The 18,757-nt window shown below is 46.6% G+C and overlaps 1 protein-coding gene across 3 annotated transcripts in view; it reads left to right on the top strand.

Annotated features, from left to right (window-relative positions):
* INPP5F (inositol polyphosphate-5-phosphatase F) overlaps positions 1–18,757 on the top strand; it is an 855,919-nt gene that overhangs the window by 713,737 nt on the left and 123,425 nt on the right. For all 3 annotated transcript variants that reach the window (XM_069239234.1, XM_069239233.1, XM_069239235.1), the window contains one exon: positions 2,789–2,909. In XM_069239234.1, the coding sequence (XP_069095335.1) occupies positions 2,789–2,909 (121 nt within the window). The remainder of the gene's footprint in view (positions 1–2,788; positions 2,910–18,757) is intronic.

The following is an 18,757-nucleotide window of genomic DNA, read 5'->3' as shown; positions in this document are numbered from 1 at the left end:
GGTTAATGTTTTTGACCTGAAATTAGACTTCCTCTCTGTGTAGATTAGATTTGCCTTCTTACCTGTAGTAATCTGGCAAATAATATAATTCACTGTTGCAGAACATCAAGTAAGAGGTTCTGAAGATTCAATGAATTCCCCAGCTAAAAGATGTAGGATTATGTGGGAATTTACTGAACTTTTTTGACTTAAGAAGTTGAAACCACAACTGCAGCACATATAAAAGTCCTAAGTTTTACTTTTCATTGAGCCTTCCTAGAAAAGTGATATTTGATGGAATGAATGAATAGTAGAGTTTAGACATAGTTGAAAATTCTACTTTCAATATCTTCCTATCAATCATATTGATGCAATGTGGAAACCAGTTATCCAGTCATAAATGTATGTTTTCCACAACTCCTTTTCGATCGTTGACTCCCATCCTATTTGATGTCCTTATGTTTTGCAACCAATTAGTTGTTCATATGGTAAGTTTGAAATCTGGAACAACCACTTGTAAGGAGGCATTGGCACTTTCAATTAAAGGCACAAGAAATAAAACATTCTAAAGTACATTAAATCAACTTTTAATATGTTTTTATGGTCTGAGCAAATGTGATGTGGGGAACCAACTGCTGTGTGAGTGCTTGGCAAATGATTTTTAATCACATCATAGACTGAATTTTTCATTTTATATGTGAAAGTATGTTTATAAATTTTGATGGTTTTTTTAATAAAACGATTTGAACAGAATTGATTTTGCTTGACCAAGAAAGAATTTGAATACAAATAGACACCGGCCTACCACTTTGTTGACTATCAGCACCTACGGCTACAGTCTAGAAGAATTTTTTTCCACCTCAACCTAAGACATCAAACACAGTATGTCATCCCAATGGCATTCATCCAGTCAGAAGGTTTATGCTCAGTTGTGATTTAATCCACTTGCTATTGCGTCTCATTTATAAGTTATTTGAGCTGTTGGCCATGAGTGATCTCAAATTGTTTTATTGAATATCAGCGTACCTACTTGTCAGTACTAATTCAACATACACCAGCACTCTGCAAGCCCCATGCACCTCAGAATCTTAAATTGTCTTAAACCTGGACTTTGGGCCCGGTTTAGAGTTTGGCAGAGGGAGTTACTCCGTCAAAAACATGACGGAGATTCTGTCCAGCATATTACAATTCCATTATAGCCTTTGTAACTTGTAATGCGGCGCATGGGATATCTGTCACATTTGTGACGGAGTAACCCCTCTGCCAAACTGTAAATTAGACCCTTAATCGCTCTGGAACAACCATCTTTAGTCTCAAAACGACCATGTAAAGAAGCTTTCTGTCCTATATTTTGTGCAGAGGTGGCCTTACAAAATAATTGTGACCATTCCATGAAATTGTGATCCTCAGGCCAACTCTGCCTTGCAGACAGATGGCTTATACACTCACCGTTTCCAGATGGATAGCCTGCTGTAGCCACTAGAATTACTCGTTTTATAGAATCTCTCCTTACTTGAATGTCTGTGCATGCTCCACAAGAGTTATAGCAGCTTCATTTAAATTTTTCAGGCATGTGCCCCATGTAATTTTGCCGGCTGCTCAACACCATTTCTGCAGGCTTTACATTCAAACGGCTTCTGCTCAAAGCATTACAGTGAGCATTTAAATGGGTTTTAGAGATATTTTTGTTATAGTCCTTTTCTGCCTGGAAGCAGCCTGTTTTTACTGTTTTTGCAACCCTCACTATATACGAAGTTTGGAGTAGAAAAGAGCCAGAACATCTTAGAAAAAGATAATGTTTTTTAGAGTAACTCGGGTAATTCCAGGCCCAGGCTCCTGCCTGTTCCCACTTCCCGACTGCCTACCCTTTCAACATTGGTCATTATGATTGCAGCAAAAACCTTCTCATCAACAGGAAAGTTTTCTTTTTACCTGTAGCTGCAGGGCTGCAAATCTTATGCATGTGTAGGACAGGCCATATGAGGTTCTGATGTTTAACAATTTTAAGAAGAAATTTCCAGTTCTGTCAGTAGGTGGCAAGGTAACTGCTGGTCAGTACAGAAGACAACCTTGGAATAGGAGGAGTGGGGTGAGCATACAGTAAAATTATCCTTTCATTGAGCTGCTGGTTCCTACTCATGGTTTGAATTAAGTTGTTGACAGTTGCAATTTAACCAATTGAAACATGCTTTCCAAAATACTTGAGACTGTTTTTATTGTGGCTGCTCATTGTCCTAGGGTAGAAACGTGAATGAAATGTGAAATTCTGAGCTTCCTTCCACTGGATCCTACGTACATGGGTAAGGTACTGGATACAAATCCAAATATGTTGCTAAATATGGTGCCATAGCCTAAGCAGTGCCATCTTCATGTTTGCACAATTATCCAGCAATGTCTATCATTCATTGCATTAATTTGCAAATAAGATAAATCGGTATGCAAAGAATTAGTTACACATAGAGCAAGGCACTAGATTGTATTGGGCCACTATTATGGAGCATGGGTCTGTTGTATCATCTATAGTAACATGATACATTTTAAGTGGTGAAGACTAGCTGCAGCACGTAAGTCTGCAGTTAAGAACTCCAGGCAAGTAACGTCTTGTTCTCCTTAACTTCTTGTTCTGCTTAACACCCACCTTTGAGAGATCAGTATGGATGATATACATGGAATATTGTTCATAGTACAGAAAAAGTATTGCTGAAGCTCAATGTACTATCTCACAGATTTCATAACACAAATGTATTTCTATGCGCACATATGTTATTGCTTCATTGGTTACATGTTGTGTTTTTCCTCCTTTTGAAAGGGTTGACCAGGCTGGTGTTATCTGCGAACAGGATGGAATTTTTCGGGTGAATTGCATGGATTGCCTGGATCGAACCAATGTGGTGCAAGCTGCCATTGCGAGAGTAGTCATGGAACTACAGGCATGTATGCCTAAAATATATGCTGTCTGGTATTGTGAAAAGAATGTTACTCTTGTGATTAAAACATATTGTTCTTTAAGTAAATCAAGTCAACTGAGTATTTTATAGTTACAGTACTTTGGTAAAGGGATGGCAATATTGACATCCTCTAATGAAGTCAGCAAATTTATATCTAATGCACCACTAATGCCATATTCTGTAGCCATCTAAATGACATTTTAAGCCAGAATATGTCAATACAAAAAATAAATCACAAATTGTCTCTTGGTACATTTTGATGATGTCTAATATGTGTATTAAGGGGTAGGCAAGGCTAGTGGTTCCCAACATATAGCTCATGAGCAACATGTTGTTCACAAGACCATGAAATGTTGCTCACCATATTGTCTATATTTCTGTTTTTTTGCCAGTGTTAAAATTAGCATCCACATCATCTGTTTTCGCTAAATTCATTACAGATGTATCTGATTTGTTGCAAAAGAAACATGCTTTTCTTTCAGGGATTTTATTTGGAAATGGAATTGCCAAATGTGATTTAACTGGGGTACCATATAGATCTGCATTACTATGGTTTTCTTTTTTGAGTCCGTTACAGCTTTAGATTTTGATGCTTGTTTAAAACACGATTGTTAGTCCTTAATCTCTGCTTAATACCAGAGCCATCACTAAGCAGTTATAGTTCGATATTCATAGGTATGCATTCCAGTTCTTTATATTTCTTCAGGTTATGGTCTAAAACACTATATCCAGACCCACAATGTTTGTGTAGCATTTGCGGTCTAATAAGTCTTTCTGAAGTGCTTTACTGAAAAGGAACGCACATGGACCAATTTGTTACAACAAAAATCATTGTGCTAAACAGATTGACCACTGTTTGTTGGTGTTTCAATAAGGTATTGTTTCAACATGCTACTCACTTTCAGGCATTACAGAACACGTGTTGAAGCTGAAAACAAAAAAAGTACATATTTATAAATAATGCATATTAATAAGTGTTAAGTCAATAAGTATGAATATTTATACTAAATTTATAACAGACTTGAATTTTTCCTACATGATTTTGGCAGCCATTTTGGGTTTGTATTAATGATGTCACAGTCCATATCCAATGTGGGCTTGCACATGCCAAATTTAATGCAAATTGGAAGATTGAAAATTACTTTTTGATGTTTGTCGGCCACCTTGGATTTTGATTAGACTATGGCCCTCATTACGAACTCGGCAAGAAATCCCACCGAGTTCGAAACAACGACCGCCAGCACGTTGAAGACCCCACAGGCCCAATAAACATGCTGGGCCGGCAGGCGGAAACAGTATTTCCATCAGCTGGGCTAGTGGAATGCTGGGCCTGTACATTGCTGACGGCTCCACAAGGATCCGTCGGCAATGTAGCAGTGCGGCGGGTGCAGCAGCACCAGTCACGTATATCACTGCCCGTGACATGCGCAACGGGGCTGTGCACCGGGGCCCCTGCACTGCCCATGCATGGCAGTGCACGGGCCCCCAGGCGGGCCCCGGGGCACCCATTCCGCCAGCCTTTCCCTGGTGGCCTAAACCACCAGGGAAAGGCTGGGGGGAAAACAGGTTCATTATCCGGCAGGCAGCGCTGCTTACAGCACTGCCCTGTCGGATAAGGAACTCCTCCATCGCCAGGCTGCCTGGCGGTGGCGGAGTTCCACCTGTGGCGGTCTCCCCATGTATATTATATGGCGGTCCGGACCGCCATGTTCATAATGAGGGCCTATATGACTTGAAAGGCAAGATCCACTTGGGGTCTTTCTCTTATATGATTACTATTACAAAGGTGAATGTCTTTATCAACTTTCAGCTTGCTATCACAAGGTGAACAATTCTTCAGTCTAACAGCTGTAGAAAGTTTACATGGCTCAGACCCACGACATAGATTTCCCCCCTGCCAGCTGATAGAAAGTCACTGGATATATGAGCTCAACATGTTAATTGATATCACCGCACTGGTTTTAGCATTTACTGACCCCTCAACCTTTCTGGACATCAGCTGGTGATGGCATAACTGAAGCCGACACTCTGCCAGTGACCCCAGAGAATTATAGGGTTGAAATTAATCAAGTTATGTGACAAAGAGGTGGCATGGTTTAGGGTACATCGGAATGGAGTGCACTTCGGAATATGAGAATTTAGATCCTGGATTTTCCACTTGTACACATTGTGTCATTCTGGCAAACCCCATCATCTGCTTGGGCCTTAGTATTTTTTTATCTTCCAGCTTTTAGAAATTTCAAACAATAGTGAGGTAAGTTACGTGCACAAAAGAGTTGCTAAAACATTTTTGAAATATGTTCCTTCTTCAAAGAATACTTCGTAGAAAATGTAAGCTATTTTGTGTATACCTTTTTGTGGGTTCCAGCGTCTTTAGTCCTACGCCTTCCAAGAACACTGTTCATAGGCTTTGAGGTAGCTGGGTGGACATTTGGATCCATTTCTTAAAGCCATATATGTAATCAAAGTGTGAAACCAGTTAATTTTTTTTAATGCATATGTCAGTCTTTTGTCTGGAAACATACATATGTACATTACAGGTGATTCACAACCGAGGGCAGCTCAACGTAGATGCACTTGAGATGAACGTGCGTCAACATACACAATTGCAACTCACATATCTAAATTTTGCCTTGGACTCCTAGCGTGGGCACAGAGAGGGAGATTCTGAACTGAGAGAACATGCGTCTAACTCTAGACCTTCAGTGAAATTGCAAATTAATTTACTAAATTGATTGCTCCAAGTGGCATCCGCCATCTTGTATTAATAAATAAAAATATAAATAAAATGACGCCTGCTCTATTCAGCAGGTACGTGCATGCATGGTAATGCATGTGCTTGCATACATCATTACACGTATACTGAATGGCACAGATATTAATATCGTTATGGAGCGTACACCCCATGCCGGCGTCTTGATCTGACAAATTTTTTCATTTTCTTTTATTAGTTTGAGATGATGCACAGCATCAGAAAAAAGCAGTGGCAAAGCTAATAGCTCGCAAAGGCAAGACATGTTGGCTTTGACAATGCTTGCTGTTTTTTGTTTATTACCCTGAGACCTATGACACCTGTTGTAGAATAAAGTCTGATTAAGATGCTGCAACTATACATGCTTTTCATACATAGGGCCTCATTACGACCCTGGCGGCCCGCAGTAATCTGGCGGTAACACCGCCAACAGGCTGGCGGTGTTACTCCAGCTATTATGACCGTGGCGCAATAGCCACAGCCATACCGGTGGCCCCTCCAGTATACCACCAGGCTTTCGCCTGGTGGTCATAATCCCCAGGGCAGCGGTGCAAGCACTGCTGCCCTGGGGATTATGAGTCCCTGACCGCCAGCCTGGCCACGGCGGTAAACACCGCCATGGAAAGGCTGGCGGTAAGGAGGACTTAGGGTGCCCCTGGGGGCCCCTGCACTGCCCATGCACTTAGTGCACTGGGCAGTGCAGGGGCCCCCAGGCATTGCCCTGTCGCGCATTTCACTGCCCGAATTGCGGGCTGTGAAATGTGCGACGGGTGCTACTGCACCCGCTGCACATCAGCATTGCCTCTGGCTCTATTACGACCTGGCAGCAATGTTGATGTGACTTTTCCGCTGGGCCAGCGGACAGTAACACTGTTATCGTCCGCTGGGCCAGCAGAAAAGTCTTAACAGGGAGCCAGAAATACTGCCAGCACTGGCGGTATTCTGTCTCCCGCAGCCTCGGCGGTCTTTTTGAAAGACCGCCAAGGTTGTAATGAGAGCCATAGTGTGCTAATGTTCTGCTAGTCCAGTGCCTATGGACCTGGGACTTCTCTAGCATTCCGTTAGGTCTCAGGCCAACAGTGGGGATTATTAACATAATACCAAGACAACTGTAAGTCAAGAGTGAACATACGATCCTGTTGCTTGCCTCTGACTCAGCTTAGAAAGCAGAATATATTCCTCCACATTTCAAAATGAATATTATGTACTGTACAAAGCTGCATTATCCGTATGGATCTCCTTTGGCCTGATAGAGCTGCTGCAAGGCAAATGGTTAATAAAAGGTGGAGCTGGCCAAATAATTTGTATAGATGAATTCTTGTAAATTCGAACTGACAAATGAATACGTAAATAAATAAACAATCAAGACGGTTTTAAATGTCGGTAAATGTAATGGACAACTCTGTAATGATTCAAATGGTGAGCACATAGGGAACATAAAGAGCAATGGGGGAAACTAATTTGTAAGTCCCTTTAAGAACCCATAGCAATCAGAGACACAGGGCCTGATTACAAGTTTGGTGGTCTAACCGCCATTTCACGTCAGTGGCGGTCCCAAGCACTTCGTAGACTTGGCAGTCTTTCACCCATCGTCTTTAGATGTCACTGCTGACCCAACAACGGTGTTGTTGACGTCAGGGGACCGGTGCGGGACACAGTCAGCAATTCAAAAAATATTTTTCATATGTGTTGATGCAGGTTGTGAGAAAAGGCCTCTTTTGTCATGGTTAGCCCCCACATTTTGTCTAGCATTTGATGTGGTCTCAAATTTGTTAGTTCCCAGGGCCCTTGCCAACTGGGTTCCCTGGGCCAGATCTCTTTTCACAAAACCGTTGTGATGCATTGGCACAATTGGCAACACCTTTAGCTGCCACTATAAGTCCCTAGTAAGTGATACTTAGGTACCTGAGGGCAGCAGAACAGGGTGGGCTACCCTCTAGGGCCATGCATCCAGAATCACCCAGCACTGCCACTGCAGGCTGAGTGTTCTGATGCAATCCTAAAATGCAAACTCAACATGGCAACCAGCCTGTGTGCCCTGTCGACTACAAACTGCATGCACTATAGGTAAGGCACCCCTCATGGCAGGCCTTCCAGCCCTAGGGCAGAGTGCACTAAGAGCAATATGCCCATACTGTGTCCTTCCCAAACCTGGGACATAGTAAGTGAACAGAGCAGCAATTTAGAATGCATGTGCTGGACACTGGTCCGTAAGAGTTTCACAGCTACATGATGGCTTTTCTGAACCCTGCGTTGTTTGGTATAAAACAACTCATAATGATAAATACAAACTGGTACCAGCATTGGATGTATTACAAAATGTACCAATGGGTCACCCTAGGGGTGCCCCCCTGCAAAAGCTAACTACCCTGGCATGGTTGCTGGCCGGTCACAACCAGCCTGCAACCACCAGACAAGATTCTGGAACTGTAGGAAGAGAGATCCCGCTCTCTGGGTCCCAGAAAAAACCCCTACCCGGGCAAAGGTGCTAACACACCTCCCCCCAGGAGTGTGCACTGCCCTGCTAGCGAGCTTCAAAGGGCTTACCGCCCTTGAAACTTGACCTTCAAACCTGCTGCTAGCAGCAGATGGATGTCCCCATTGCAAACATTCACTTTATGCGGGAGCAACAGTGGAAAAACACACAAAGGACAGGAGGAGTGGTCAACCACAGCTTGCACCACCCCTAAGGTGGTCCCCTCCATTTCATTTTCCTACATCTTGCATGGAAGAAAAATAGCCTATCAGATGTAAAGGAAGTGGCCCGCTGCCCACAGGAAGTGGTCACTTAGTGGGTGTAGCCACCCTAAGGTAGATGACCCATTGGTCACTACTAGGTATTCCCCTAAACGCCCATTAAGTACAGTATTTAGTGGGCACCCCAGACCAGCGAATCTGATTCCAAGGATAAAAGAAGACCATCAACAAAGAGGACCCAAGACTTGCAAACTGAAGTCCTGCTGCACCAAGAAAAAGGTTCCAAAACCCTGCCTACTGCACCCAGGACTCGACAGTCAACAGTGAGGGGTTGCTTGGACTTTGGACGGACTCTACAAACCCCCCAGAGGACCTCCAGACTTCAAAAATCACCAAAGATCTCCTTAGAGAGTGAAGGCATCAGTCTCCTGCAATCAAGACCAAAGACCCGATGAAGTCCACTTCACTGACCGGCTCCTGACCAAGGATCCGGACGCCGCAGCCAGACCAAACTCCACCCAATGGACTGTGAGGACAAACGCTGCAAGTGTGCCAAGTTTGGTGGTGCTGCGCCCACCAGTTACCAAACCGTGCAATAGCATCAGGTACTGGTCACCTAATGTCAGACACCCAGAAGGACAGTGCAGTCTGAACTGAAAAAGGACCAGGAGGTTGCCCCAGTTAAGGGGACTTCAGAAACCACTAGGACCTCCCACCAGAGTGCCCCTGCTGACCTGCAAGCGACCCTCAACGTGACCTATCTCCTGTTCTAAGGGTCCCTCACCCCTTGCGACCGGGACACTCCAAGGGGATAAACCAGACTTACCTTTAAGTCCACGTGTGCAGTGCTTTTCCAAGTGGTCCCTCGCAGTGGCCTTACACCAGCTCCAATGACTTTCTGCAGCTGTTCTCGCCAAAACCGAGAGCTGCCCGAACTTCTCCAGCTGGTCCATAGTTCCCACTGACAACATCGACATACCTGCAAAAGGATAAGTTGGTGAACGCATTGCCTGATTTTATATGCATTTTAAAAATATTTCTTCATTGATTCCTATGATGTATAATTATGCACAAAAAGACTATGGGGGGTCATTCTGACCCCGGCGGCCAGGATTGGAGGGAGCACCGCCAACAGGCTGGCGGTGCTCCACAGGGTATTCTGACCGCGGCGGTTCAGCCGCGGCCAGAAAGGGAAAACCGGCGGTCTCCCACCGGTTTTCCGCTGCCCTGTAGAATCCTCCATGGCGGCGCAGCTCGCTGCGCCGCCATGGGGATTCTGACACCCCATACCGCCATCCTGTTGCCGCCAGGAACAGGATGGCGGTATGGGGTGTCGTGGGGCCCCTGGGGGCCCCTGCAGTGCCCATGCCAATGGCATGGGCACTGCAGGGGCCCCCGTAAGAGGGCCCCACTTTGTATTTCAGTGTCTGCTTTGCAGACACTGAAATACGCGACGGGTGCCACTGCACCCGTCGCACCTTCCCACTCCGCCGGCTCAATTCTGAGCCGGCGTCCTCGTGGGAAGGGGGTTTTACACTGGGCTGGCGGGCGGCCTTTTGGCGGTCGCCCGCCAGCCCAGTGTAAAACTAAGAATAGCCGCAGCGGTCTTCCGACCGCGGTGCGGTATTCTGGAGGGAGGAAGTCTGGCGGACGGCCTCCGCCGCCCGCCAGACTTAGAATGAGGGCCTATTTTTGCTAAACTTTAAAAAATCATAACTTAAAAGGTACGTACCCAGTTTTGATGATCTTGGTCTTAAAAATGTTATAATAATCTGAAGTATTTTTTAAACTTGGTCTTGAGTTATTCTTTTGAGTGTGTGTCTTGCTTTATTGATACTGTGAATACAACAGATGCTTTGCACTTCTCCAAGATTAGCCTAACTGCTCGACCAAGCTACCATAAAAATTAGAGGATAAGGTGGTCCAGTTTTTACCTCTGTAAACCAACGTGTGGTTGCCTGGACACTCTGCACAGTGTGTCTAGCTTTGCACACTACATAAAGGGCCAGCCTCCTACAAAGGTGTGTACATTTTGGCAAAATAAGTCTAAAATGTAGACATATGCATGACGTGTGAAAAAAATACCTTGTACGAGTACTTTTCCATTTCTCGAGTCTGGACAATATGTGCCCCGTCCAGTCAATGGGAGAAAAGTGTGAAACATACTGATCTGGATTTTGGCCCCAACCGGTTATTTTTTTTTGGGGGTCTAGTTGCTGCTGTGAAGCGGGGCCCTGGACGAAGGGGTCCATGTCGGCGACTGAAGGGAAATAAAGTAAATGTGTGGGTTTGCACCCCATTTACTTTCATTCTGTCATCTTGAAGCAGGCTGTCTCCCTGCCACAGTTGGCTCGACAGAAAGGCACTTCATAATCCAGACGACGGAAACCTTGTCTGTACTGCTCTTTGACAGCTGCTTTTCTCCATTCCCCTGTAGAGGTAGTTAGCGAAAAGCTGGCAGAGTTCGGCTGGACTCTGGTGTTCTCTTGTTCAGCAACCTGCCAACATTGTAATTCAGCGAGCGGATCGCCAAATTGGTGGCTGGGAAATTCGACGGGGGTACCCTTTCCACCAAACTCGTAATCAGGCCCTTAAGCAGGGATGGTTGATCAGGTAAGGAGAGGAACTCTGACAAGGCCGATAGGTAGCCACCTATGATACTCTCTGCACAACCTTGCTGTGCCAATTAAAAGGAAAAGAGAGTCTTTCAAGTTGTCCGCACTCCATTTGGTGAACTTATTCCATCCGGCTGAGTACACCGTCTAATAGAGTGTCTACCGGTACATAATGGGACATCCATTATTCCACAGGGCAAGGAAAAAGTATTCATGTTGCCACGTTCAATCTTTAGGCTTATAGATGGAGTAGAAGGTCTAGAGGATGGAGGGCACAGGGAGAGGTGAATGAGGTCTTCATGTGACACGCTTTGTGGCCAGTCCAGGACAATCAGAATTATTTTGACCTGGTCGAGGCAAATCTTCCTCAAAACTTCAGGAATAAATGGTATGGGAGTATAATATAATGAAGCAGAAAATCCATCTCAATCAAAACATATTTCTAAATGCTCCATGCATCTGAAACTGAAAGGCATCCGAATTACAGACAATCAGCATTCTCATGAGTAGCAAAAAGGTCAATGTGAGTAGTGTCCCAGAGTTGGAATGTGTCCTGGATGAAGAGTCAGAAAGATAATGTTGCCTGAGACTGTCAACTCGCACATTGAGCACTCCGGGTAGTTGATTTGCAGATTTTATGTCCTGGAATTCAGGATCAGAGCTGTAGAGCCTCTTGGCATGAAAACCTCCTCTTTCTTGTTGATATACCACATTACAGTTGTATTGTCCACAAAGATCTGGACAGAATGGCTGCAAAGGAAAGGGAGATGGGCCTTGAGTGCCAAACGTATCCTTGTCAATTCCAACAGCTGATGTGCAGTATCCAAATCCTCTAGATTTGCTCCCACCCTGGAATGGAGGCATCTGTTATACCCTTTGTCACTGGAGGGTGAGGGTTGAATGGTCTTCCTATGGAGAGGTTGTTGTCCACACTCCAACACTGTTGGTCTGTTGCAGTGTCCTTGAAGATTTTAATACAATTTGGAGATCTTCTCCTTGTTGAAACTACTGCTTGTGAAGATGTCACTGGCGAGCCCTTATTGCAGTGTGCATGGAACACCTACAGAAAGCATAATCCTAGCAGATCGAACAGGCATAGAATCGCCAGGACTGGAATGATTCCTCCATTGTGAAAAATCTGAATTATAACCTGAGTGTCATGAACCCTCTAAGAACGAAAGAAAGGTTGATTTGCTCTGTTGTCCAGTACTACCAGACGAATAGGAAGTGCTGAGAGGGCACCGGGTGAGACTTTGGACTGTTTATAGAAAAGCCAAGATTGAACAGCAAATTGGTTATTGTGTGCAAATAGGACACAGTCTCTGGTGAGCTGTCTTTTAGGAGCCGTCGCCATTGTAAGGGAATCCTGGAATTCCTTGCTATCTGAGATGAGTTGTTGCCACAGACATCACCTTCGTGAAGACTCAATGGGCAGAAGTGAGGCCAAACAGAAGAACTGCACACTGGTACTGTTCAGATACTTTCATGAAGCATAGATATTTCCTGGTTGACTGCCAGAAAGGGATATAGAAATAAGCATCCAGCAGGTCCTCAGACACCATCCAGTCTTCTGCTTCCAGCGCTAGCAGAACCTGAGGTAGATCATTGTTTTGAGTTTTTTTCTCTTTAAGGGACTAGTTCAGAACCCTGAGTTCTAGGATCTTTCTGGGGAATACAAAGTACTAGGAGTAGCTTCTTTGGCCCGTTCCTGCTTTAGAACCAACTCCACGGCACGATTAATCCTGAACTTCTTGCTGGGGGACATGTAGTTGGTCAGGCGGGATTGTCTGTGGCTGGAAAGGAATCGGTGGGGGGATGCTATTGGAAGGGTAGTGCATACACTCTTTTCTTAATCTGCTAGACACAAAGGTCTGAAGTGATGGCCCTCTATACTTGTGGAAAGGAGGACACTGGTCTTCCAGTGGACTGTGTGTTTTCGGACAAGGAGGAACTTGTGGGTGTGGATGTGATTTATATGTTGGTGGTATGTATACTACGGCACAACAATGACACAGTATACAGATCACTAGCATGATGAAAGTCCGCCCACCTAATTTAAAAACAGAATGATTTAAATCAGTTTGGCCATGGCACAGACTACTCTGTGGCCAAGTTCTCTGACGGCTCTGGGGCATAAGAGCCATTGAAGTAATGACCGAATGTCCACTCGCTCAATTTAGATGGGTGGACAAGTAGTCATTTTTTACTGTTTCCTACTACCAGGTAAAACCTGGTGATAAGGAACAGTAAAAGCATTGTAATGTTACCCCCGAGCCCCTCCCCCTCCAGCTATGGGAGAAGCCTCCCATGGCAAGGGGAGAGATATGTTTTTTCTTTACAAAAAGAAAATCCCATTTTGACTGTCATTTATGAATTAGGAGGATGACCTCTCCACCATGGGGCTGAAGTAATTTACTCCATCCTCATGGCGGAACGGCGGGCCCTACACCAAGAAATAAATCGCCTCCTAGGTCGATTTTGCAGCGGGTGCTGGGAAAAAGGAGGAGGAAGAGGAGGGAGGGAAAAGGAGGACATGTTTACCTCTGTACTGCTTGTAATGGGGGTGTTGCTGCTGTTATTGGTGTTGCTGGCTACCCCTGAAAGAAAAAGAAAAAGCCTCTTACAAAGCCTTTAAACTTTCAAAACTGTTGATAATCAATTGTCTGGGTCTGGAGGCCATGTTTATAGTACCCTTAAAGTCTTTAAACCTCTACTGCTGAATCGACTTTTACACCAAAGAGGCAATAGCTGTTGAAGGGGAGGTCCATCAGCGCTGATTGTACATCCAGTAACAAACCCAAACTACACAGCCGAGCATTGTGATTCTGGGAGACAGGCGGGCCCATGGACTTTGCAACTGAGTTTGCTGTGTCCAGTCTGCGTTCTGTAAACTGTTTTTCTGGAGCTTGTCGTCCCCCACTAACTCAGTAGAGTACCCTTGAATATCTTCTGAGATATTAGTTATCACTGCCAGCACCATATCCCAGAGGGCAGAAAGGAATTTGGACAAAATATTGAGTTGTTACTATCGGGAGACAGAAATATAAATGAAAAAAAACTGTGATGCTGAAATATTGTTTTTAAGAATATCTTTGTTGTAAATATCGTTTTCAATAATATAGTTGTAAAGAATATTGTTTTTTATTAATTTAATGATCTGATAGAGACTTCTAGTTGCAGATTCCTTACTTAGAATTTTCCCCACGCGTCATACTGGATCCGGAGATACTTTCTTCTAGTAATACCCTTGTGTGTCGTTAGGTGGCGTCGGTCTACTCAGCAGGCGTCATAGTCATCATGATGACTTCGGGAGTAGTACATAGATGCTGCCTCAGTGCAGTGACGTCAGTTCTTTCTTTCCGCGCTACGCCCTGATCTGGAGAGAGCTACCCTTGGTTAATTTTTGACCAACTTTGAGTCTTTTGTCGAGTTTTTGTGAAGTTTTTGGTGCGTCGAGGGATGTCCCCAAAGACCGGCTTCAAACGATGCGAGGACTGTCACCCCATGATGTTGGTGATGGATTTGCATCAGATCTGTTTGTGGTGCCTGGAACGCAACCATGACCTGAAGTCGTGCTCCGAGGGCCGGGCCATGCACCCGAAGGCCTTGAGGGAGCTGTCTCTCAAGCTTATGGAGGCCCGGTGCTCTTCTCGTCATAGGTCCCGGTCTTGCTCGAGAGGAAGGTCTCGAGACCGGTCACGGAGCTACCACCACTCGTCTTCTTCGAAGTCCTTGGGTCAAGGTAAGAAGAAGTCAAAGAAATCCTGTCATCCTTCAACTACACCCCGTCACTCGGCTGATGCGACATGAAAGGAGTGTCGACTCTCGAGGCCTCCATCTTTGGAATCTGCTTTTGGGTCCGTTCTGTGCCTCCCCGAGTTTCCGGGAGCCGGGGCGACCCCTGTCCAATTGGGCAGTCCGATCCCGCTATGGCGTATTCGGGCTCAAGGGGTTCAGTTGGAGGGCCTTTGGGTTCTGCACCGGTGGCTGTGGCTCCAGCCATCGAAGGCCCCCCCTCCCCCCCCGGATCTGCTCTCGGATCCGAACCAACGCCGGTCATACCATCGAGACCTTCCCCAGTGCTGGTTCGATTGTTGAAGCTCCCGACATCGGTGGTGCCCACCATTGAGGTCGACTCGATCTTGATAACTGACGACTCGGAGTCAGGTCGGCCGAGGCCACCTCCTTCAATGGGGCCTATTCACCCCAAGTTGGATTCTGACCCTTATTCTTATGGATTCAAATTCAGGGAAGGATTGGAGGGGGTCCCTAGACCCTTATGAATACCAGGATGACCCTAATTTGGACTGGACACAGGAGTTGGGCAAAACCAGTGGCCTGGATACCTCTCCAGATGCTGGCATGCTGTCTCCTCCTACAGTGGCTATGGCGGAGGGCACTACTTATTCCATGGTGGTCAGTAGGGCGGCTGACGTCCTCAACCTAGAGCTGCATACTGTTCAGGTCAGGTCTAATCTCCTGACAGAGGTGCTTCAACCAGGGGCTTCCACATCGGAGCCTCTTCTTCCATTCAATGAAGCCCTCACCGATGTCCTTTTGGGTACTTGTCCACACCCAACACAGGACAATCGCACGCATCCATCGGCTCGCCCCAAACGACCCTAAATTCCTGTCTCATCACCCTACGCCTGAGAGCCTAGTTATCCAGGCATCCTCATCTTTGGGGGCATTCCCTTCCGCACCTCCGGATCCAGAATCAAAAAGGCTGGAACAATTTGGGAAGATGTTTTCTTTCTCCAGTCTCACGCTGCGGTCTGTGAACACTGCATGCCTTTTGGGCTGTTATACTCACTCTCTGTGCAATGCGGTCGCGCAAGGTCTGCCGCAGATACCGGAGGAGGCCCGAGCTACCGTCTCACAAGCTGTCACTGATGGGAGAGATTCAGCAAAGTTCATTATCAGATGTGGGCTGGATGCGACCTACTCTCTAGGTAGATTGGTTGCTACAATGGTGGCCTTGAGGTGCCACGTCTGGTTACGTACATCTGGTTTCTCAGGGGATGTCCAACAGACTCTTATGAACATGCCCTTTGATGGGTCCCATCTTTTTGGAGACAAGGCAGACTAGGGGGTCGAGAGCTTCAAGAACCCCCGGGCTACAGCTCGGTCTCTCGGCCTTTCCACTGCCCCTCGACGCCAACAGTCCACCTTTCACCCTTTTTGTGGCCACGGAAGGGGCTCCCTGTTGCGTCCTTTTCCCAGCCACCATTCCACCCATGCTGTTCAGCCGCTGCGTGGTTGGGGAAGCGGAATCCCGCGTGGTCGTGGGACAAGCAACCAGAGGTTTGCCTAGTCCACCCCTGCCCCTGCTACAGCCTCCAAACCCTCCTAGTCCATCCCCTCACTCTGGTCCAGTTGGCGGCAGGATTCGCTATCACCTGCCCCACTGGGAATCCATCACTACGGACAGGTGGGTTTTGCAGATCGTTCAAAGGGGCTACTCCCTCCCTATCGAGTCTGCCCCACCAGCCATGCCTCCATCATTCAGCCATCTCTTGGATGATCATTTGGCACTTCTCCACCAGGTAGTCGCAGCTCTCTTGGCCAAGGAGCCATAGAGAGGGTCCCTGCACCAGAAGTAGGTTGTGGTTGTTATTCCCGCTAGTTTCTCACGCCCAATAAAGACAAGAGGTTATGTCCTATCCTAGACCTTCGGGCCCCCAATCTCCTCCTCAAGAAGGAGAAATTCAAAATGCTCGCCCTGGCTCAGGTCATGTCTGCCTTGGACCCAGAAGACTGTATGGTAGAGTTGGACTTGCAGGACACTTATTTCCGTATTCCCCAGCTTGCCTACCTGCAATTCGTGGCATGTCACGAGCACTTTCAATTTACCGTGCTCCCCTTCGGCCTTACCAGTGCCCCCTTGGGTGTTTATGAAAGTGATGGTGGTGGTTGCAGCTCCTCTGCGCAGGTTGGGGGGTTCGGTCTTCCCTTACCTCGACAATTGGCTGTTGAAGGCAGACTCCCCCCAGAAAGTCGTCTCCCACCTTCAGACTATGGTGAACCTCCCTGCACACTCAGGGGTTCACTATAAACGTGCCAAAGTCACTCCTGACTTCCTCTCAGACGCTCCCTTTCATCGCAGCTGTTCTGGACACATTGCAGTTTCAGGCTTATCCCGCGGGAAAGCAAATTTAGGATATTCAGGCTATGATTCTTATCTTTCAGCCTCTGTCTTGGGTTTCAGTGAGACTGACTCTGAGGCTGCTGGGCTTCATGTCCTCCTGCCTACTGCTAGTGACACATGCCAGATGGCATATGCGGGCTTTGCAGTGGGGCTCGAAGTTCCAGTGGGCGCAACATCAGGAAAATCTCTCTGACATGCTCCAGATCGTGGCGGGGCTGCGAAAGACCTGCAGTGGGGGCTTTCGAATTGGCATTAGCCCAACGGCAGAACCCTTCTCCCTTCCACAACCAGATCCATCCATAGTGACGAACGTGTTACTTCTAGGATGCGGCGGCCACAAGTGAGAGGCGGAGATCGGAGGCCTGTGGTCTCTAGCGGAGTCTGGGCTCCACATCAATCTTCTGGAGCTCCGTGGGATTAGGCTTGCATTGAAAGCATTTCCTCCCTCTCTCAAAGGGAAAGCAGTGTGCCTGGACAACACTACTGCCATGTGGTACTGCAACAAACAGCGCGGAGTAGGGTCCTGGACCCTTTGTTAGCAGACGCTGTGCCTCTGGACATGGCTGGCACATCCGGACATCACCCTGGTGGTTAAACATCTGGCAGGCTCTCTGAACGCCAGAGCAGACAAACTCAGCTGTTAATGCATAGCCGATCACAAATGCTGTCTCTATCCGGAGGTGGCGCAAGGTCTCTTTCAACAGTGGGGAGATCCTTGGTTAGATCTGTTCACCTCCACAGAGAACGCATAATGTGAGCTCTTTTGCGCATTGGAGTTTCCAAGGCGGCACTCGCTCAGAAACACTTTTCGTCTTGAGTGGAACTCCAGCCTCCTTCCCGCCTATTCCACTTCTGTCCAGAGTTCTCTAGAAGATCAACAACGACCGGGCCCAAGTAATCTTGGTGTCTCTGGACTGGGCATGGAGAGCATGGTATCCAGAGCTACTGGGCATGGCCACCGATCCTCCTGTCAGACTGCCTCTTTCAGAGGATCTTCTGTAGCAGTAACAGGGGACGGTTCTCCACCTGAACCTGTCCAATTTCCTCCTTCATGTGTGAAGATTGAGCGGTGGCAGTTGACGGCTTTTGACCTTCCACCCGAAGTCTGTGGTGTAATCTTGGCAGCCAGACGTCCCGACAACCAAAACGGTATACACCTGTTGTTGGCATAAATTTGTGTACCAACAAATCTGTTGATCCCCTCTGAGGTTCCTTTGTTCATTCTTTCTTTGGCCCAGGAGGGCTCTGCTTTGGGCACCCTTAAAGGCTATTTATTGGATATCTCAGCCTTTCTTAGATTGCCTGATCAGCCTTCACTCTTTAAGTCTCCTATTGTTAGTAGATTCCTTAAGGGCCTAACCCATTTGTTTCCTCCAACTCCGTTTTTCATGCCTCAGTGGGACCTCAGTCTTGTCCTTACTTACTTAATGTGTGCTCCTTTTGAGCTGATGCACAATTGTCCCTTACTGGTCCTTAATATTAAACCTGTTTTTCTTGTTGTCATCACTTCTGCTCGCAGAGTGAGTGAGCTTCAAGCTCTATCTTCTGAGCCCCATTTTTGTCTGTGCTCCCTTACAAAGTGGTGTTACGCACTAAGGCTTCCTTCCTTCCCAAAGTC

The sequence above is a fragment of the Pleurodeles waltl genome, chromosome 6 (genome assembly GCF_031143425.1).
Source record: "Pleurodeles waltl isolate 20211129_DDA chromosome 6, aPleWal1.hap1.20221129, whole genome shotgun sequence".
Lineage (NCBI taxonomy): Eukaryota > Metazoa > Chordata > Amphibia > Caudata > Salamandridae > Pleurodeles > Pleurodeles waltl.
This window is presented reverse-complemented; position numbering and strand designations above follow the sequence as displayed.